This window comes from Corapipo altera, unplaced genomic scaffold (genome assembly GCF_003945725.1).
Source record: "Corapipo altera isolate COAL_440 unplaced genomic scaffold, ASM394572v1 77b, whole genome shotgun sequence".
NCBI classification, from domain to species: Eukaryota; Metazoa; Chordata; class Aves; order Passeriformes; family Pipridae; genus Corapipo; species Corapipo altera.
In genome coordinates, this window is record NW_020884933.1 from 1,081,546 (window position 1) to 1,104,726 (window position 23,181).

A 23,181-nucleotide genomic window follows, 5' to 3' on the forward strand; every position below is an offset into this window, starting at 1 on the left:
ATCACTGCAAGTCAAACTAGTCCATTTACTGGCCTAGAGGACCTTGTAGGAACCTACATCTGAAACAGCAGTGAACTAATACCTTATGAATATTAAAGAACTCCCCAAGCAACTTATTCTGCCCCTGGTGCAAACTGGAGAAGTGAAACATCAAAGCAGTCTCCAAGGAATGAATTTTGTTGACATTTTACTGGGATAAAAAACTGATCTTTGTTAAGCCACACCTAATGTTGAAATACCAGCAAGTCCAGAGGCAGAGCACGCAAAAAAAGAAATGAAAGAATAAATAAAAAACGAGGTCTGAAAAAGCATCACAGAGATTTGAGCTCGATTTAATATCCCACAGAGCTCCCAGACAGGGAAGCCACACTGTTCCAAGGCAGGAATCAGAGCTTAGGGGGGTCAGGGAGCAAACCTGTGTGCTCTGAGCTCTTGTCACCCCCCAGGCTTCCACCATAAAATCCACCAAAATACACATTTGTTTTTGCATCTCAGCCAAACAGATGGCTTGGGACAACTGAGGGGATATTAAATTAAGCTAAGGTGAACCTTCTGGGGAAATTCAAAGGAACTTAATTGTACAGGATTAACTTTTACCTATTTCTCCCTTTTTATTTGGCAAATACTTGTGAGCAAACCCCGTGTTTAATGAGGACGAAAGCGCCGATGAAAGGGTAGATTTTTTTTTTTTAAAAATCTTTAATCTGAATTCCTGCTGGTGCTGCATATTTTCCCACTAGATTTCTTCCAGGTGATAAGGTTACCCTGCAATTTTTTGCTGATTATGCCTCAGACTAAAATAGATACAGGAAATATAGATACAGGATATATATATACATATATATATATATATAACATATGTATGGATGTATAAAAACTTGAAGACAAACATTTTAAGATCAGCAAACAGAGCTTTAATCCCTTGCAATTCCCAAGTGCAAATGTTATGTATCATGCCTAATATATCCAGATTTATCACAGGGCAAAGAGAGATGCACAGAAGAGCTTTGTTTTCCATGGCATTGATCACTTGACATCTGAGCTCTGGCTCTAAATTTGTCCAGGATACACTGAGGTGTCATTTCCAGCAGGGAAAGTCATCTCAGGACTGGGAATAGAATCAAGGCTCTCTCCCTGACCCAGCTCTGTCTAAGAGATAAAGTTATATTCTGAACAGACCCACTCCAGCAGGGAATTGCTCAGTCACCTTGAGCCGTGTGGGACTGAGGAGGAACAACCCTTTCTAGTTAACACAGTGTCCTGGGCAAGGGCTGCAGTTGGAGGACAAAGTAATTCTGTTCTTGGGAGATGGAGCCTTTCCTCCCTTCTGTTTTAGATCTAAAAATTACAGAAATCACTTCAAACCTTGCTGCAGACTAAAAGTCACCCACTCCTGACAGGTGACTGAGAAACACATCACCTAATTCTGCCCAAGCCATGAACAGCCAGGTAACCACAGCTGAGATCAGCACTGATAAATATAGATATTCTTATATAAGAACGGACGTTGGGGTCACTCATTTTTTAGGAAGATGTTCTCATTGATTTCCAATAGGAAATCCTGATCTTAAATATTGTATAAAGTGGCATTTTGATATTATTAATGCCACCCACTGGCTAATATGAATGCTTAATCTAAGTGTAAATAGTGATTATGAAAATACCTACTGGCCACTGTCAGTGCAAAGGGCAAAGCCCCTTATATAAAGAGCAAAAGGAAACACTGGGGATTAGAGGGAAGGAAATAAGAGCTCCTCACTTTTAGGCAGGGGAGGGGAGGAAAAAAGAGCTGCTTAGGCTCTCCAAGGTCACATAAAGACCCAAAAGTCACATTTCTTAGAGCCTCTTGCTTTAAAATCGTGCAGGTGACATCTCTGAGCCTCCTGTGCCAGCAAATCTCCAGGCAAAAGCAAACTGGGGAGCAGCAGAAGGAATGGGAAGCTGGCTTTTGGGCTAAACCCCTTGCTAGAAACGACAAATGAAGGACGAGCATGGGAAGTTTATCATCTGAATAAATCTTAAAATAAAAGGGTTTAGGGGCACTGCCATGATCTCAGTGCTTACATCAAGCACAAGCTGTGCAGATCTTCGTACTGTAGTTACTGTTACGAAAACATAAAGTGGATTACCAGGGCTTAGTGCCTAAGCAGTTTGTTTCACCAGGAAGGCAAGGAACTTTGGCTGTTCTGATGTTACAGATGAGATTTAGGCGGGACAGAGAAAAGACAAGGACCTGGATGTGTTTTCCTGTTGGAAGCACAGCGATTATGCTGAATAAATAAAATTAAAATCACAAAACCTCACCGGGCTCGTACACATCAGGCTAAGCTGCCTCATCCCCAGGAGGATGGATGAGAGCCCTGTGAAGTCATTTAGGGTTTTAACATCATTTTTCTGACGTCAGATAAATGTCAGATAAACCCTGTCCCACTCTCACTGGCGGGCAGGGAAGTTTTACCACTGTTTTCAGGGGACACTGTTACTGTGTGAGGTACAATTATTAAGTGTAATGATGGGAATAAGGTTCATTTTACCAGTAGAACTCTGGTTCCACCGAGTTCTAAAAACACCTGTTCTTTTCAACAGCAAAATGGTTTTGCTTTAAAAACAAAAAAAAACAGAAATAGAGAGAAGAATTCCCTCCCAACACCCCAGCAAGCAGTGGGAGGCACTGGCTGGGCACCTGCAGCAGCCAGAACTGAGCACAGAGAGTGATAAAGGTTGGAAAAGATCTCCAAGATCATCAAGTCCAACCTTTTTGAAAGAAAGAGCTGTAGCTGCTCAAATCCTTGGTCCCACTCCCCTCTAGAATCCAGCTGGCATCAAATGTCTGAGGAGGGCAGGATAAATCCCACTGTCCAGAGGCCAAACCCCCCCAGAGCTGGGACCAGCAAAGCTCTCTCCAAGGAGAGCTGAACACTGAAAGTCCCTCTAGGATGAAAACACAAGTGCTGGGGATTCAGGGAATTACAGTTAATTCCCACTGTGCTGGAAGGGTCTGCAGCAGTGCACAGGGAACAAATGCAAACCTTAAACACTGATTCCTTCAGATTTATACCCAGATTTACTCCTTATTAGGCTTTATCACACCCACACCTCCACTCAGGCAGGCTTTGCAGCCCGGCTTTGTTTGCACAGCTTTAACTGTGGGGCTCTTCAGTTTGCTCTTCCCCAGGTCTGAAGTAAGACTAAAAGTCACATTCTCTGTGCTACAGCTGTGGCTGGACAGGGCTTGGAGCAACCTGGACTAGTGGAAGGTGTCCCTGCCCATGGCAGGGGGTGGAACTGGCTGAGTTTTAAGGTCCCTTCCAACTCAAACCGTTCTGGGATTCCATGATTCTGTTTTGAATTTCAGCAGCTCCCCAGAGTGGGGAAGGGTGTTTTCCATTCCTCCTGTCTTCCTCAAAATGGAGCAGAAGTGATACCCCTAAGAACTGTTAAACTCAAGATATTTTTAGGAAGTATTTTGGATCCAGCACTGGATAGAAAAGGGCTGAAATCTCACTACTGCTGGTTTAGATTGGCAGGGGCTTAACTGCCCCGGGGATACAAAAGGAGCAAGATGTGCAGAAGCCACAGGAAATCCATGTGCTGAATCCAGCCAGCTTAAAGGTCAGCCACTGATTTTCCTAAATCAGGAGGAGTGAGAAATCTGGGTTGTTTCCCATTTATTCCCATTAATTTTTTTCTCCCAGGTAATGAGTCATAGGACAAGAGGAAATGGCCTCAAGTTGTGCCAGGGGAGGCTGAGGTTGGATATTAGAGAGAATTTCTTCACAGAAAGGGTTGGCCAGCCCTGGCACAGCTGCCCAGGGCAGTGGTTGGGTCACAATCCCTGGAGGGATTTAAAAGACATGTAGATGTGGCACTTGGGGACTTGGGTTAGGGCTGAGCGTGGTGGTGGTTGAGAGTTGGGCTTGATCTTGGAGTTCTTTTCAAACTTTAATGATTCCACTCTTTTATTCAGGATCTATAACAAAAGAAACCCAAATATCTAAAGAAACAAACCTCTGGCAGGCAGCTCTCCCTCCCCTGATTCCCTGGCCAGCCTGGGAAGGACTGTTTGTGCCTTGTTTCACTATTTAGGGCTCTTCCAGCTGTCTCAGGAATCTGCAGGGAGAAGGGACAGGAGCCCCCAAGCCCATCACAACATAAATCCTTGACAGATCCAAATGGTGAAGCTGCACAGCCTCTGCCAGGCACCTGAATCCTGACATCCCTCTTTTCTCTGTGGGAAAGACAGGAATAAAAAAAAAACCCTCCTGCTGCAGATCTGGCCCCCTGGTTGTTTGTTTGAGGGGTTTTATGTTTGGTTTTGGCTTGAGTTTTTGTTGGCTTGTTTATTCCCAAATCACCTGGGGAAAGAAGGCTGCTGCACATCACTCCCAGAGATAAATTCCAGTAATGTTATCTGTGGTGGTTGGTACCTGGAGGAAGGATGGGGAATCAGTAATTGCAAGGGAATGAATTCGTAGTCGGGTGTTTTATGAAGGCATCAAGTCAGACTCAGCATCCCAAGTGTTGTACATGCAGGGAAAAGCTCAACTTTTCAAGGTGCATAAGTAGCAGCAGGAAGGAAAAAAATATCACAGCAATGCTCAGCTTTTCTCCTGTGAGACCTGAGAGAAAATAAAGATTGAGGGGGGGGGAAAGGGGAAATTCTTCATGGCAGGCACGGGAATGAAGTAAGAGATGATGGTTTGAATCTCAGATTTTGCAAGTAATGATGAAAAATCGTCTAAGACAGAAAGGGAATTAGAAAATAAAATCTGCTGACGGGGAAGCAGTGAATTTCCCAGCTGTACAAGCAGTGATGGGAAGGGCTAGACAGAGGATTTAGGACTAGACAAAAGATTTACTGGTGGAAACTGCAAAATGGTAATTTCTCTGTGTAGTTGTGATACCAGAAAATGGACCAGACAACTGAGTGGTTTGAGTTTTTTCTGAAGTACTGCTGAATGTGTATAAAGATCTGGCTGCTCAAATGCAAAAACATGAGGAAAAGGACCTGAGGTATCCAGAGAGACAAGAACCATCAGTCAGCTTGTTCCCGAGGTGCAGATCACAAGTGATTTATTCTTATAATCTGTTCCTCCTCATGCAATACTTAAACACACTTAGGGAAACAAAGCAGGGTTTGATTTTGGTGATTGTCCCTTTGTGCACTAATTATTTTTATTAGCAAGTTAATTTTCATCACAAGCTCTCTGCTTTCTCATCTGGGAGAAACGTCTTTGGGAGGCCAAAAGTTCAAAAGCAACTTTCTGAGCGTTACCAGAGGAAAGGAATATCTTGCACATTTACATAATCTCACAGTAAATAGATGAAAACACGATTCTGGAACTCAAAGCTGAGCCAGATGAGCCAAGTCAGACCTTGGGTAGAGCACCCAGATGTGCCCACACTCTGTGTGTGGCTGTCACAGCCTGCCTGGCACACAGGGGGGACAGGAGGCTTCTGCACTGATGGATGGACAAATAAGGGGATGTTTCAGGAGGTTCTGCCCAGTCCCACTTGGGTGGGATGGGCAGATTCCCACAAGGCTCCTTCCCTGGGAGCAGCCCCAGCTCGGGGGGTTTTGCAGCTCAGGGTCACTCATCCCAAATCTTCCCTAAATGACGTGTGGGATGACACCATTCCAAGTTCTCTGCTCTGCTCTCACGAGACCCCCCTGCAGAGCTGCCTCCAGCTCTGGGGTTCAACATCAGAAGGACGAGGAGCTGCTGGAGAGAGCCCAGAGATGCCACGGAGATGCTCCCAGGGCTGGAGCCCCTCTGCTCTGGAGCCAGGCTGGGAGAGCTGGGGGGGTTCACCTGGAGAAGAGAAGGCTCCAGGGAGACCTGAGAGCCCCTTCCAGAGCCTAAAGGGGCTCCAGGAGAGCTGGAGAGGGATTTGGACAAGGGATGGAGGGACAGGAAAAGAGAGAATGGTTTCCCACTGCCAGAGGGCAGGGATAGATGGGATATTAGGAAGGAATTCTTGTCTGTGAGGGTGGGGAGGCCCTGGCACAGGTTGCCCAGAGAAGCTGTGGCTGCCCCGGGATCCCTGGAAGTGTCCAAGGCCAGGTTGGACAGGGCTTGGAGCAACCTGGGCTAGTGGAAGGTGTCCCTGCCCGTGGCAGGGGGTAGAACTGGATAAGTTTTAAGGTCCTTCCCAACCCAAACCATCCTGGGATTCTGTTTTAACCACTGACCTGAGCTTTCCTGCAGCTCCAGAAACACCCTGCCTGTGTTTCTAACTCACCAACATCCTTCAGCACCTTCAGAGGCAGCTGAAGAGAGGAGAGTGTGTTCCCTGCTCTGCACCTCATCCCAGCCCTCATCCCAGCCCCATTCCCCCATCAGGGGACTCCTGTCCCGGGCTGGGACCTGTCCCTGTTCTCTGAGCTGACGTTTGCAGCGAGAGCAGGGCCGGTGCTGCTGACTTTCCAACTTGCACCAAAGGGAATTTTACACTTTGGCAAAGTGCCTATCTGAGTTCTGGAGGAGTGGAAAAAAAGGAGAAAACAAGTTCTGACTAGTAACATTTAAGGTGACACTATCAATCACTGGCAAACTTCGACAACTCCAGTTAATTTTTGCTGAGAATGATAAAATACTCCACCAGAGAAGAAAATAACAGGGACTTTCATGCAGGGCTATTTTTCTTCTTGTTTTTCTTTCTATTTAGAAAAAAAAAATCCTGTTAAATCTGCAGTGGCTTTAATCAAAGGCAGCCAAAGGAAATTGAACCATGCACAAGAGCAGCCTATATTTTCAATTGGCTTTTGTTACTTTAAAAGTTTGTGGTTTGGATTATTTTGTTTCCTAATAAAAAGCCCAAAACATTCCCAGAGAAGCTGGGAATTTGTGAGTGTGCTCCTTTAGTCCATCTTGGAAGAAAGAGAAGTCTGAAATAGAATATTCAACCAGCTCTAGACTCAGAGCACTTCCCTGGAGGCGTCGAGCTGGCAGCGTGTAGGTGAATTTGATTTCTTACTCAGAAAAATTATCTGTGTGTTATTAATATTAACACAGGCTTAGAAGAACAAATGGAGAAGATATTCTAAAACACAGATAAAAGTGGGTCCTGGAGCCTGAATTCCAGGCACTCCAAGTAAAGAGGGCCAACCCTCGAGGGGCAGGGAAGGGGAAAGGGGTCAGAGAGTTTGGGATCAAGGAATCAGTCAGAGCAGGTTCAGAGCACTGGGATCCCACTTAGGAAAAAAAAACCCCACATGTAAGAAATAAAGATTCTCTGATTTGCCTGCCATACAATTATCAGAATAAATTTTGTGTGGCAGTGTGCTGTTTAAAGCTCACCTTTTATTACTAAAGCACTATTAAAACAAGATAAAAGAAGATGAAAGAGTAGATAGCACACAAAAAAGCTATTTGTTTGCACTGTCTTCTGTGACCACCTTTGCTGCCCTGCACTAAGCAGGTTTGCAGAGAGGCACCTGTATTTCTTGGGGGTTTCTTATTTATCTTTATATTCTGCTATGCATGAAATGAATGGCGGGGGGAAATTTATTTCAAAGCTTCCAAAAACCTCAAATTTTATTCATGGAAAAGAAAGCAGGAGGAGCACAGCTCTGAGCAAGGAGTGCTGAAGTCATCCAGCTTCTCATAAAGTCTGTAGCTGAGTAGCCACAGGTGCTCCTTCCATCCCGGGAGCAAATGGGAATGAGATTGATAGGGATGAGATAATGGTTCTGCAACCATAACACAGCCTTTCTGGAGCCCAGGTTTGCACCTGCTCAAAGCCAAGGCATTAATATTTATTTAAACAGACCATTAGAAAGGAGGAGGGGGGCACAGAGAAGGAATCATTGAGAGTCTAACCCAGGGCAGAACAGAGCAAGCCCACGCCAACAGCGTCTTCTGCATTGCAGAGGGAGCAGCCTGGGCTGGTTGGAAGAGTTTAACACCTTCTGGGTGCTACCTCCCAGTTTTTCATGGTGTATAAAGCTCAGCCTGTGCCTCTTGCTGCAGCAGGAACCTGTGTCTCCTGGCTGGGTTTGATGTGAGCTGAAAGCTGAGTGGATTTAGGAGTCGTGTGCGGTGTCTGTGGCCGGCTTTGCAAAGTTATTTAGGTGTGTAAAGATGCAAATAGCATTAGACCTGCACCAGTGCTTCAGTGAGCCCTCTGAGGAGCTCAGTTAACTTTGGAAATCGAACCCTACGTGAGCTCTAATTCTGCTCACACACGAGGGGAGAGCAAAGCCACGAGGAGCTGGACAGGGCCAGGCTGGAAGGAGGGAATCCAGCACCAGGAGGGAGACAAGGAAGGTGGAGAGGGACTTTTTACAAGAGCATGTAGTGACAGGACAAGGGGGAAGGGCTTCACACTGTAATCACACGGAATGGTTTGGATGAGAAAGGATCTTAAAGCTCATCCCATTCCACCCCCTGCCAGGGGCAGGGACACCTTCCACTAGCCCAGGTTGCTCCAAGCCTTGTCCAACCTGGCCTTGGACACTTCCAGGGATCCAGGAGCAGCCACAGCTTCTCTGGGCAACCTGTGCCAGGGCCTCCCCACCCTCCCAGGGAGGAATTTTAGCCTGATCCGTGACCCATGAGCTGCTTTGGAACCTTCAAAAGACACATCCACACAGAGGGCAGGGTTAGATGGGATATTGGGAAGAAATTCCTCCCTGGGAGGGTGGGGAGGCCCTGGCACAGGTTGCCCAGAGAAGCTGTGGCTGCTCCTGGATCCCTGGAAGTGTCCAAGGCCAGGTTGGACAGGGCTTGGAGCAACCTGGGCTAGTGGAAGGTGTCCCTGCCCATGGCAGGGGTGGGACTGAATAATCTTTCAGGTCCCTTCCCACCCAAACCATTCTGGGATTCTGTGACAGTGCCTGTGAAATCATGGATACATGGATCATGGATATCATGGATACACACACACTGACCCTCCCAAAGCACCCTGGTCCTGCTCTGCTCAGAGTAAAGGCTGGCACACTCTGCACACAAATCCCCTAAAAGACAAATCCAGAATCCTGTGCTGCCTTCCCACCCCCCAGCACTTGCAATGTTATTTGTGACTGTGCTGAAGGGCAGGGAAGCAAACTCCTTCCAAATCTTCCTGATCTCACCAATATCCTCTACACACAAAGCCAGCCCTCGAGGGCCACATTTGAATTTCCAAACTGCCTTTCAACCCATTATTTGAAGGATTTGGTCCTTACATTTCCAGGGCTTGAGGAGTCTGCACTCAAGTAGTTTCTGTAGAGCTCATAAGTACCCTGTGCAAAATGAGCACTTGGATGCTCATGCAATTCCTGTATCACTGGAATATATCTTTTATTTGCAATCTATGCCTGATCCAAGGAAATTCTGCATTCCTTTCCTGGCACTATTTGATGTCAAATGTCACGTTATTACATCACTTTCCCATGGAAGAGGCAGAAATGTGTATTTAAGGAATATCAAGCCCTGAAATGGCAGGAAAGGGAAGCTTTAATCAGATCAGGAATTTGCTTGCAACTGCCCATTGCCTTGAATGAAGTGAGTTGCCAACATCATGATTTAAAAAATTACGGTGGAGGGAACTGGCCAGGGACAGAGGGACAATGATTTTGTCCTTCTCTGATCAACCCATTAGAAAGGCTACAGAAACTTTCCACAGGATCCAGGAATAGCATGGCATTCCTCTGCATAATAATGGCATTTATTGTAGATATAGATATATTCACTTCCAGTGCATTTCTGACCAGTACAGAGATGCCTGGGACCTGTAATACTCCATCTCAACTTACTCCCTTTCCTTCTACTCACTTCTCCAACTTCTTTGAAACTGCTTCCAAGTTCCACTTTTCCAGAATCCGAGGCTTTCAAAAAGCCAATTCTTGAAAAGCTAATTAGTTCCCCATAGGCTTTTTTTTTTTTTTTGACTCAGTAAATATTTCTGAGATTGCTTTTTGTATAATCAGTGTTAGCAGCTCATTAAAATGCACAGTGTGGGGATCATTTGGAATGTGACATGGCTCAGCATGGACACTCAAGCTGCTTAAAAAGACAGAAAAGAAAAAGATGAGGATAAAATGAAAGCGAAAACCCAGCATTTCCTTTAAGCTGACACCACAGCTAAGGACTTAAGACAGGGCAGGGAGCCTTCAACCCTGCTATTAGGTGAGAGATCTAATTGCTCAATGCACTGACTGCCCTCTCCAGCCCGTGTGTTTTCCAAAAAAGTTCATTTTACAGACAACTTGAAGATGCTTGAAAAAAAAAAATGGATCCTATGAGCAGATAATCGTGTAGGGTTTTCACTCTGAGTAATATGAGGATTCTTCTTGAATTAATCATGAACGAAGTAATTTAAAAGGCCTTTAGTGTATGCAGCCAGAAATAAATAATGCCTTAATCTGGGACATTTTATTTTCCATTAAAACAAACACTTTTTAAAAAGTGGGTATTACTGAGGAGAGCAGCACTCAGTGGCTCCCATGCCAGATGCCTGTATCAGATGAGACTCAACTGGACAATAATACTCAGGACTCCTTCCTAATATTCCCTGAGTATTCTTCACATTTAATGGCTGTAGAAAACATGAAGGTTAAAAGTATTACTTTGGGTCATAACAAGAAATTCAAGATGAAGAACTCACTGAGCTGCAGAGCTGCTGTTTCATGGAATCCCAGAATGGTTTGGGTTGGAAGGGACCTTAAGGATCATCTCATCCCACCCCCTGCCATGGGCAGGGACACCTTCCACCAGCCCAGGTTCCTCCAAGCCCTGTCCAACCTGGCCTTGGACACTTCCAGGGCTGGGGCAGCCACAGCTTCTCTGGGCAAGCTGTGCCAGGGTCTTCCCACCCTCCCAGGGAAGAATTTTTTCCTAATATCTAATCTAAATTTACCCTCTGTCTGTTTGAAGCCATTCCCCCTTGTGCTGTCACTCCAGGCTCTTGCAAACACTCTCTCTCCATCTTTCTTGTCGCTCCTTCAGATACTGAAAGGCCACAGTTAGGTCACCCCAAAGCTTGTCCTCTCCAGGCTGAACAATCCCAATTCTCCAGCCTTTCCTCCCAGCAGAGCTGCTCCCTCCCTCTGATCCTCTTGGTGCCTCCTCTGGACCTGCTCCAACAGCTCCACATCCTTTCTGTGCTGGGACCCAGAGCTGGAGGCAACTCTGCAGGGGGGCTCTCACCTGAGAGGGGCAGAATCCCCTAATTTTCGCTTTCCCTGGCCTTATTTCACTTGGTGGGTGCTCTGTGTTGGATAAAATACATCTCTGCTTGCTTGCAGACAAATTAGGATGACTGACATCCTGGTAAAATGATAACAATGCTAAATCATAAATTAATTATAACTGTGTGCACAGTGACTTCTTCAGGCGTGTTATCACCACGAGCTGTTAGGGAAGACACCCCTGAGCATCAGAGCTCACACCACAGACCTGCCCTCACTTAAATGAAATAAAACAGATTAAAATAACCACCAAGATCAGCCCATGGTGCCTCATCACAAATTGTGCCACAGCTCTGCTTTAAGGGCCAAGAAGGAGCCCTGGGGCGTGACTGCCCTGTGCCACCACAAGGGCTAATTCTTGTAAATGGATTTGAGTCTTAGTGCCCACATCAGAATTTAAATTAAATTAAATATTGACCTAGAATAACTTGCTGTCAGGTTCGGGGTGAAAAGCTTTCATTACCAAGGAAGCAGGAGTCCTTGAAAATAATATCATGCTTTCACCTTTAAAGGGGAAAAAAAAAACCAACATGATATGGAAAGACACAGCCAGGGTGGGCTTTGTCAGCAAAGAGAGAGAAAATCAATTAGATTTTTCTTTTTTGCTCATGTATGACAATAAATCCCTACTATTATGGTAAAGCAGTGAGATTTTTCTCAAGGGATAACGGTGAGTTGAAGGACTGAACAGGAACTTGTTGGGAACATTTATGCATTTTTTAATTGTGCTGACAATAAATTCCCTCGGAGCCCCCCAGATCCCCACGCTGCCATCAGCAGAACTCTGTCAATCAGCAGTTTAGAATAAGGGAAAAACAAACAACTTTCCTCATTCAGGGAACCAAGGACCTTCACAATTTGCAAAATTTGAGTGTCTAGAGATGTCCAAGGACAACCTGGACAGGGTTTGGAGCAACCTGGGCTAGTGGAAGGTGTCCCTGGGGTGGGATGACATGAGCTTTAAGGTCCCTTCCAACACAATAAAATCTGGAATTCTAGGTGTGGGAAATGGGTTCTGCCTCCTTTTTTTTTTGTTCTGCATTGTCCTGCAACACACACACACACACACACAGACTTCCAGCATGTGATCAGAATTGCTGGAGGGGCTGAGGGGCATCAACAAGTAGCAGCTGCTTTTCGCTTGAATTCTCCAGTGCAGAGAACTTCAGAATGGAATAAAATGTCTACCCCCACACTGGTCCTGGAGTCCACTGAAATGTTTCCTCTTCACAGTCATCATCTGGTCAGAAAAATCACAGCCCAAACACCAAAACCATTAAGTCTTCTGAACAAAGTTAAAATCACGAGTAACTGTCAACTGGAAAAAAACCCCTGACTAACCAAAACTGCTGTTCAGTTCAGCAGGGTGACCAAAACAAACAAACAAAAAATTTAAAAAGCTTTTTCTGATCCATCTGTCACAGCCAAAAGTGAGATCTGAGGATCAAAAACTCAGATGACATGAAGCAAAAAAACCCTGAGATTACTTTTTGCTAGATATCTCAGCTTTGCAAGAACTAAAAGGAACAGAGCTTCCTCTGAAAAGCTGAATGAATAAACATCAGGAATAAAAGGTGTGGAAGTTAAGACTGGAGGTATTTTCTCCAAAGTGAAATTCAGCTTTTCTTATGTTGATTCTACATTGAACTAAATTCTGCTTTTTCTCTGAAAACTGTTAAATCAACAGTTTAAATATTCCTTTTTTCTTTCATTAAAAAATAGTCAATGCTTTAACAAGTAGTCATGGAAATACCTGAGCTATCATAAAAAAAAAGACATCATCTCTCTTCCTGTAGTGAGATGTGTATGACATAGTAAAGTGCTATTTCTGGTTCTCTTAAGCAGCAAATTTCCCTGCACACCATTCCTGAGTTTATTCAAACCAATGGGATGATCCAGATTTGAGTTCCTGCTTTTGTTACCTGCTCCAGTGACAGTGATGGCTGAGGATCAAGGCAGATGGTCAACATCTACCATTAAGGGAGAGCAAACAGGACATCTCTGACATTATCTCTGAAAATGCATTTGCTGGCAGGGCTGAAATGCCAGCAATTCTCCATCCAGAGGAGTGCAATTTCCAGCAGTTGTCTGAGGGGAAAGGGGGAGGAATAATGACAGTGCATCAGCTTGGCTTTGCCAAATGCAAGGAATAAACAGTCACCTTGGTACCATTTCAGAAGCATCTTTGAACGAGCACGTTCTCGTTTCCCAGCGAGCAGGAATTAGGTTTGTGCTCTTAATCAAGAGCTGGAACGAGGAGCGAACTGGGACCACTGTGTGAGCTGGTTCCCCATTTGCTTTGAATAATTCCTGTCAGCTACAAGGAAGAGAGCCTTTAGCAGCTGGCACACATTTGAAAATGATGGAGAGAGCAAAAGAAATCAGTGCCTGAAAGGCCCAGATCTGCTGCAAGTCACACTTTGCAGAGGCGACGGAATGACAGACCCTGAGTCAGGGCTTTGACAGAGGCAGCGTGGAAGGGATGATTAGTGGGAGAGGTATTAATAGAGGATGTGCAGAGAGGCTCCTCTCAGCACTCCTGGGACTGAAGCAGAAGATAAAGTTGCTTGTGTTGCCACGAAGAAAACCAGCCCCATCCTGCCGTGGCTCCAGTCCAGCCTGCAGGGCTTTGGGAACGGACCATCTCACACCAAAAGAGGTTTGCAAGTGCCCAGGTCTCCTTGCAGGAAGGAGGATGCTCATGATCCCACCGTAATCCCTTTTGCCAAGGTCTCTAATAATACTTCTTCCCCTGCTCTGTTTAATGAATGGTAATAGGGAAGGCTTGATTAGAAGCCTTTCATCATTTTAGGACTAGGGGCTTTAGCTTTCTGACCTACTTTCCTTGCCAATGAAATTCCATTTTTAGCTCCAACTCAAGGTCTGAATGTTACCCAAATTCAGACCATCTGTTTTAACTGCCTACAGGCTGAGAAGTTTATCCAAGCCAGGAAGAATAAATGGAACCAGGGTGTTCATATATTAAGTATTCTCCACCCTCTGTGTATTAAATAACCTACTCAGTTTATTCCCAAGTCTACATAAACATTCCCATTTCTTTGGGCAGCACCTGCTGTTGTTGTAAGGAATATTTATGCTACCAGTTGCTCTCAAAGACCTTCAGCTGGGTCACCTTTTCTGTTGAAGCCACAGCTGCTCCCAAGTCCATCTTATCCCTGGATTTGGTGAGGGTTGGTACAGGTTATCCAGTTCAGATGCACCTTGGGAAAGCCACCAGGGAATAATCTGCCTCTCTTCCTAATTAGAGAAGCAACAGAACTTGCATCTCCTCAGAGGAGGACAATTTTAGACACATCTCTCAGTCCTTTTTATTACACAATACTCAGTAAGAAATATGAATTTATAAACCAGGACAAAATCAAAAAGGCAACTTTACCTGGAAAATCCCTACTAAGTAACAGCTGACCAGAGCTTTACATAAAATCAAAATGAATCCACGTCCTGAAGATAAGCTGCTGCTGCTAAAGCTGATCTCCATCTCCAGCCCTCACCCCTCACAGCTTGGCTGATGGGTGGAATTTCAGCTGAATATCTAGAGCAGCCAAGAAAACATTCCCAAACAGAATATACCAGGAAAAAAAGAAAACAGTGGCATAAAACCCAGCCAGATGTGGCCCAAGTTGAATACCCAGCTGGGGAGCTGCCCAGCTCAAAACAAGGTAGAAAATAAGTATATTTAATGTAAAAGAATCCTAGCATGAAATAGGCTCTGTGCTTCCCCAGCCACAGCTGATTTGTTGTTCAAGCCTGTCGTTTGACAGCCTGTTTATAGATTCTCCTGCTTCAAAGCCATCAGGGCTCTGTTTACAGCTCAACTCTTTGAGGAGGCACCACGAGCCTCCTCAGGCTTCCAGCAGCACGTCCTGCTCCTTCCAGGATGGGCTGGTTTGAAAAGCTGACGTTAACAGCCCACCCCATCCTCGTGGATTACAGAGTCCAGGCTGCAAAACACTTCCAGGAAACTTCTAGAGTTTAAAAAATTCAAGCCAGCCTTCACTAATTAATCCTCACAACACTTGTCCAGGACAGCTCTGGAAATATCTTGATCTCTTATGGAAATGGAAAAAAAAAAATCAGATAAAGAGTGGATCTGTCTTTCCTGAGGCCATGACAAGGTTTGGTTTCAGGCTCCAGGAGTGCTCCTGTGCCACCCTCAATCCATCAGGTCCTCTCACTGGCCCAGCAGCTCCAGAGCCCTTCTCCCACCTCCCCAGTGCCCAGGGATTTATTACAACACAGCTGAATGTTTCCATGGCTCTGCTGAAAAAGGCAACAGCATCTTCCATACTTGGAGGAATGAAGAGGTGACAGGATTAGGGGATTTGGATTAGATATTAGGGAGAAATCCTTCCCTGGGAGGGTGGAAAGGCCCTGGCACAGGTTGCCCAGAGAAGCTGTGGCTGCCCCATCCCTGGAAGTGTCCAAGGCCAGGTTGGATGGGGCTTGGAGCAACCTGGGCTAGTGGGAGGTGTCCCTGCCCATGGCAGGGGGTTGGAATGAGCTGAGCTTTAAAATCCCTTCCAACTCAAACCATTCTGGGATTCTGGGATTCTACAAAACCCAACCAGACTTCCCTGGAAATGTTCAAGGTCAGGTTGGACAGAGCTCTGAGCGACCTGATCTAGTTGAAAATGTCGCTGCTCTTCACAGGAGTTTGGACTAGATGGTGTTTAAAAGGTCCCTTCCAACCCAAACTGCTCAATGATTCCATGGTCAGAACAGCAGGTAAACAACAATTCCCTGTGCTCCAGAGGGCTGTGGGTTTTGAGGGCTAATTCCAGGCACATGAAACAGGTAATGTGGCAGAGAAATGATGAATTAAACACTAAACAAAAGACCTAACTACCCCCAGCCCTCTTAGCAGAGCTGTTAATTCCCTGCTCATTTGTCATGTGCAAAAGGAATGAGTAATGCTTGGGTTGGTTTCCTTTGGATCATTACAAGTGACACGATCATTATTTCACTGGGGGTTCAAAGCAGCATTAACAAGATTACATTGGACTTGCACCTATGAAATGGAGGGACAGGAGCTCCTCTGAGCTGTCAAATACAACACACACAGTCTGCCAGTGCAACTGAAACGTTCTTGATGAATTTTAGCCATTTTTTCCTCTCCTTTGTGCAAATCCCAACATTGCCTCGTGATTTACTTACAGTATAAAAAAGGATCTCTTGCACCTGGAAAGCTACATGCTAATTCCATGCTTTATTCCAGCCCTTTCATGCAAAAGGCTTTCAAAATTATGGTCTATTGTAAAGTACATAATGTTATTATTCTGTCTTTATTGTCCTAAAAGCAGACACTTACAGGCTGGAGTGAAATCTTCTTTTGACTCTACTGTGCTGGGCAAAAGGTTAGGGAGATAAAGCAGCTCTCCCAGAGCTGTTAATGCCAGGATGAGGCAGAAATACTAAATCAGGGGAAGGAGCATTGTTTCTGTTTCCAGCTCCATCAGATATTTCAGCTTTCAGAGGCTCGGGGGGTGTGAAAACCACACGGTTTTGCACCACCAGGCGATGGCCCTTGAGCAGTTAAACGTGGCAATCAGGGAAAGCACCATCCTGGGGTGTGGATGGCAATTTGGGGACACAATTTGGGTGTCCCCTGAGTCCTTGTGGTGGCTCTGTGACCCAAACCAAGTCACCTGGGGGTACCTGGATGTGCTGAGCTCTGGGGGGGGCCTCACCTCCCTCCCTTCCTTGAGGCAGCTCTGCAGAGCAGGGAGGGGCATTGAATGATGTCCAAAAACAGGTTTGCTGGTACGAAGGAAGGTGTTGTCCCCTCTACTCTGCTCTGCTGAGACCTCACCTGCAGTGCTGCCTCCAGCTCTGTGGGATCCCCAACACCAGAAAGATGTGGAGCTGTTGGAAGGAGTCCAAAGACCAAGCCCATGGAGACAGACTGAGGGAGTTGGGGATGTTCACCTGGAGAAGGGAAGGCTCCAGAGATACCTGAGAGCCCCTTCCAGGGCCTAAAAGGGCTTCAGGAGAGCTGGAGAGGCACTTGGGACAAGGGATGGAGGGACAGGACAAGGGGGAATGGCTTCAAACTGCCAGAGGGCAGGGATAGATGGGATATTGGGAAGGAATTCTTCCCTGTGAGGGTGGGGGGGCCCTGGCACAGGTTGCCCAGAGAAGCTGTGACTGCCCCTGGATCCCTGGAAGTGTCCAAGGCCAGGTTGGACAGGGCTTGGAGCAACCTGGGCTGGTGGAAGGTGTTCCTGCCCGTGGCAGGGGGTGGGTTGAGCTGATTTTTAAGGTCCCTTCCAACCCAAACCATTCTAGAATTCTACCCAGGCTCAGCAATTTTCGGTGGCACTGTTGCCTCCTCTGCATCCAGTGGAACCCAGGGAGACACCAGTAGACAAATGGTCCTTTATGAGCCAGAAGCCTCTCCCCAGCTATGCCTTCCCCAGGCAGAAAAGTTGGTACCAAAAGGCTACTGGGAAAGAGCATCCTCTGTATGTGTCACTGTCCCCCCAGAGCTGTCATTGCCATTCCACCTTCCCATGGCCCTGCAGCACGGGATATTCCAGCTGTTTTCCTACAATTCCCTGTTTCTAGGGCTGTGAACGTTGCACAGAGACACAGGATCACCAGAGATGCTGCGAGAGGCTATTTTTAGAGTGAGTCATTTGATGAGCTGTTCAGCACCTTATTTATTGCTGTCTCCAGCTGGGGACCTGAGCAACATCCAGACACCTCTGTGGCTAAAACCAGGCCTTGGAAGCAGTGACCTCTATTTGATAACACCTTCTCTGCTGACAGAGAGACAAACAACAGCACATTATGTTGTCAAGACTAATAGCTGCTAATTAGGGCGAGTGACATATGACCCCCTTTTTATATCCAAAGAATGTAGAAGTCACAGTACAAATTAAAAAAAAAAAACAACAAAACCAAACTTGTTGAAATTCTGCATTCAGCATTTTGCAGTCTGAAGAGTGACCAATTTTTTAAATAATTTAATTTAATTTAATTTTTTAAATTAAATTTAATTTTTATTTTAATTTAAAATTTAATTTAAAATTTAATTTAAAATTTTTCATTTAAAAAAAATAAAAGTTATTTTTTTATTTTTTTTAACACAAAACCTCCCCAGGGCTGTCTGGCAGCAGGTGCATCTCACCTGGCAGAGCCAGAGAGCAGAGCAATGAATCCTAAAATGGTTCAGGTTCAAAGGGACTTTTAAGATCATCTCATTCCACCCCCTGCCATGGGCAAGGAACCTTCCACTCCCGTTGAATTCAGCAACTACAAACCAGCAGGATCTGTTACCATCTAACTGGATTCCTGGCAAAATAAGCAGAGTGTGTGTTTTTCTCTAGGCATGTTCCACATCTGGGCTGATGCTCAGCTCCAGCTGATGCTCTGGACCCTCAGCCTGTCCCAGGGAATGAGCCTGGAGCCACGTGCAGGCTGTGTTTATCCCAGATTTCCGTACAACTGCTCTGCATTATTAATATTTGTGATGCAGCAGCACTAAGGAGTCACCACTGGGTATATTCAGAATATGGGGCAGCTCCTGCTCTGAAGAACCAACACCTACTTAACCAACCAGGCAAAGAATAAGTAATTAATTGCCCTTTCTTAAGTGGGGAACCAAGATAGAGAAAGTTGAAATGATTTACTAGAGGTCACATTAAAAGCCTACTGAATTTGCAGCCTCCTGTTGTTTTCTTGCAAACATCCTGTTAGACCCCCTGAATGTTAATCATTACCCAACTCTTCTATCTCCTTGCTGCTCTAATGAGATTATTGATGAATTACTTAAAAATGTACTTTTCTGTAGAAGTTTTTTAGATCACAAGTTGCCTTTATACTAAACAAATTAATGGGAAAGTTGAGTCCTCTCATTCCAGTCTGGGGAAAAGAAGTTTTGGGGTTTGAAATGCCTAATTAGTGCTAACTGAAATCCAGTAGCTGAGTTTATTTGGCACTGTACCTGTTATAAATATGCCATGGGGCCATTAGTACCTTATGGTACCATCAGGACAGAAATAGTCACTCCAGCAATTAATATTGCAGGAGCTGTGTGTGTGTCAGTAGGGGAGCAGAACAACTGCAACTTTACAGGTTCATTCCAGACCCTGCCAAAGTCAAAAGGCCTCTTATGAAGTGCAAAGAGATCTGGATCAAGCTCCAGCTGGGTTTTGTTGTGATGTTCCCAAACATCAGGTCTGGCATTTCCACCTCAGGTCAGCCAACCCATCCCAAGGGCCTGAGGTGCCATTGCAGCCCTGAGGGGAGAATCCAGCAGAGTCCTCTCCATGGGTGACTCTGTGGTAGATCCACGTCAGAGTGACAAGGTTTAGGTCTTGTTTCTGTGCAGTTTGCTCCAGCCAGAGCCAAGTTCCTCATTCCAGTCTCTCTCGTAATAGTTTTGCAAATGAAGTTCTCCATCTCGCCAGCAAAAGCCTCCCTTGCTCCAGGAGTTTGATCTTTGATGGTGTTTGAAAGCACCTCCTCTGAAGCCCCAAGTAATGAGGTAACTCTCAGTCTGCATGGAAGAACAAAACTCCACAAGACAGACTGTGAGCCAGACACTTATTATTATACTTCCCCCAAATGCACAGAAGGGCTTTCTCTCTGTGCTCTGGGTCACTGAGATCATGTTTGAGGCATATGATTAATTTGCAGCCTTATTGTGTTAAGGGCTGGCAGGAGAAAAGTAGGATTTTATTTTTTTTAGACCAGTGTTAAATGAGGTAGAAGACCTTGCCACTTAGCAAAGAGCTTTGAAACTATCTTTGCATAAAGCAGAAGCTCAAAAGTTAATAGACATGAAGAGCAATTATCGATTCGAGGTATTCTGAGGGTTTTAATGTGGGTGAAGGTAGAGAAGGATTGTGCTTGGGATAAATAAGCCTTAGCTAATGAAGCCTGAAGTATTTAACATGTAATGACTTCTGCTTTTATGCAGACCCTCAGACCAACAAGTTCTTGGATGGGGGCAAGAAGTTCAGCTGATAAAAAAAGGTACTTTGAAATATTTGTTTTTCCTCTTGGATGACAATTATTCTCGGCTCAACTCTGTTCCCCATCAAAGCTCTTTGCTGGTCATATGCTGACATCAAAGGTAAAAATAAAGCCTCAGCTGTAAAAAAGCATTTTGCTTTTCAATATTTCCTGCAGCAAACACTAGAACATCTCAGAGAAGACCACAGACATTCCAAACAGCAAATAGGGGCTTCTCCAGATTTCCATTGTCAGGTTTTCTCCAGAGCTGAGGGGCTGAGCATCTCTGTGACCCCTTCTGGACCTGCTCCAGCAGGTCCAGGTCCCTATTCTGTAACTCAAATTACAATTGAAGATTGTTGGGTCAAACCCAGTGCAGAGGTTTCTCTGAACATTTTTCAGGTGGTCTCGTGTCCCTGAGAATTCACCTTTCACTGAGCACAGACTCTGAACAACCCCCAAATTTCTCACTGTGCAGATGGCCAGGCAACTGCTGGGCTTTGAAATGGAAGTGTAAATCAGTCTTCATTTGCACCTGGATACAAGGGAATGAAAATATATGACAGAGTTTAAGGTTTGCCAGAGCTCATCTGCCTGGAGAGGTGGGCACGGAAGGAGCGAGGACAGGAATTTAAATACTCAGCAGCTGCCTGAACCAGCAACAAAAGTGCTTTTCTTTAGTTTAGCTCAATTCCCAGTCAAAGTGTGGTTGTCAGTGGTCGTTTCAGGGTGACAGCACCACAAATTATCCCTTGCATGGCAGATTTCTAAGCTTTAATGTCCAACGTGGACACGCCGTTCGCTGCGCGCTCAGAAAAAACCCGAGAAGGCTTTTTTTGGTCTGAAGGAGGGGCTTCCCTTTTTTTTTGTCTTTTTCTCCCCCTAGTTATGGTGACATGGTGCCCAAGACAATCGCTGGGAAGATCTTTGGCTCCATTTGCTCCCTGAGTGGGGTGCTGGTCATTGCTCTGCCCGTTCCAGTCATTGTTTCCAACTTCAGCCGGATTTACCACCAGAACCAGCGAGCTGACAAGAGGAGAGCACAGAAGGTAAGTCATCCTCGGTGAGCTCAGCTCCTTGGGGGGGTCACCACGGGCTGGGGAGACACCAGGGATGGTTCTGAGCACTCCAAGCACCCATCCCTGCACCCACACCTGTTGAATCCAAAAAATCAGCCCAAAAGACTGCTCAGAAACCTTTTTTTTATCTTTAAGCAGCAAGGTATTTGTTCATTCAACGTTGGGAGCAAGCCAGCTCACCCTGGACAAACTTGCTCGACTTGCAAGTGCAAAACTAAGCCATTTTATACACTTTAGATCCATGGTTACATCATTTATTATGCATATTAATAAGCAGGCTGGTCTCTGGGCTGAGTCTTTCCAGATGTGCAGTCTTCTACTGTGGGGGTCTTCTCCTCAAGCCTCCATCCCTCATGGACATCTTCCTCAATTTGACCTCTTCAATTAGGTGACCTGAATTCTTCAAGCTTGCAAAATCCTGGCTCTGGGCCTTCTAGATCTTACTCAAACACCTGGTTTACCTAATTTATTACTGTGTGTGTACTACTCCTATTCTTTCTATACTAAGGCCTTTGGTCCAGTGAGCAGAACAGAACGTGGTATTAACCAGTGCTCCTAAAATGTTTTTCTAGTAAAACAGGTATTGGGGTTTCTTAACCAGCCAAGATATCTCAGTTAACTCTTTTAGGCCTGGCTCCTGTTTCACTGTACAGACACAACCTCATTTTTTGCACAGGTTGAACTGGTGTATTCTCAGCATCAGAAGCATCAGGGCTCTTATTGCTCACCTTTCTTACACCCCTGTCTGAAAATAATATATATATGTACACAGAAAGTCTTAAATCATCACCAGGAGCTGTTTATCCTTCTGGCTGCTTCATTCCTCTTGTAGTTTTGAAAACACCCATCCAGCAACATGCAAACATGCACTTATCAGCACACATACCCCTCAAAGCTGCAGCTGTGACACTGAGAGGACACAAAAGCCCCTGGAAATGTGAGGGGATTACTGAGTATTCCAAAAATCTGAACAGTTTTTAACCAGTAAAAGCTTCCTGAGTCGCTTAGAGATTTATTATATCTCCCTTTCAATCTGCTAAATTACACCAAAAGCAGAATCAGGTTTTTTTACAACAACTGCAAACTAAAGGCCTGAGGTTCTTTTGCTCCCCATGGAATGCTGTCTGCCAGAAATCCACGACTCAGGGGACCTGATGGGGAATAGTAGTAGAAAGCTGTGCTATTTCTGCTCCAGGCGAGCATCTGGGCCGTGCCTACTTCTTGCATCTCAGGGAGCTGACAGCAGAGAGCTGAGATACAAGACCTACAAAACCACACAATTTGGCAGTCAAAACAACAAAAGGAGAGGAGCAGAGAGACAGGATCGTGCAGGGATCACTTGCAGCCTCTGCAAGTCACTGCTGGGTTTTACACGTCCCTGCCCGAGGTCTGACACTGCTCATGTGAAACAGGGGAGGTGTCCTTGAGGGAGAGCTGCTGTTTGGATCAGTCACACAACGTAATATAGATAAAAAAAAATATAAAGATATCATTGTGAAAGTTCACTCTGCACCACATGCTGTTCCATCAGCAGCTGGACAGTGGGAGACCAGGACGGATCATTACGTTCATTTAATGAGTTGAAGTGATTTGCAGAGTGAGCTCCCTAATGTGAGGCTGCACCCAGGCAGAAGGAATTGGGATTTAACCTGCAACAGGAACAGGGGAGGTGTCAAAGCGTGGGAAGCACTGGGAAGCTCAGGCAGGGTTTGAGGGGACACTGTGCAATAGCCCTTTGCAAGAAATGAAGATTGAGAGAAAGCTCTTCTACTGAATCAGCACAGAGACAGAACCCTCTCTGCAGCCCAGATTTGTGCACGAGCACGGATCACAACCAAAGAAGCTCCAGAACTCACTCCAGCTCTGTGCTTTTGCCTCTCTCCAGGCAGCAAACCAAGGTTTCTTCTCCTGATTAACCTTTTCCTTTATTCATTGGACTTGGTGACAGGG

At 45.4% G+C, this 23,181-nt stretch overlaps 1 protein-coding gene across 5 annotated transcripts in view; it reads left to right on the forward strand.

Moving 5' to 3' along the window:
- The window catches only part of KCND3 (potassium voltage-gated channel subfamily D member 3), a 139,495-nt gene that overhangs the window by 81,713 nt on the left and 34,601 nt on the right, over positions 1-23,181 (forward strand). For all 5 annotated transcript variants that reach the window (XM_027659693.1, XM_027659691.1, XM_027659696.1 and 2 more), the window contains one exon: positions 21,039-21,201. In XM_027659693.1, coding sequence (XP_027515494.1) covers positions 21,039-21,201 — 163 coding nt within the window. The remainder of the gene's footprint in view (positions 1-21,038; positions 21,202-23,181) is intronic.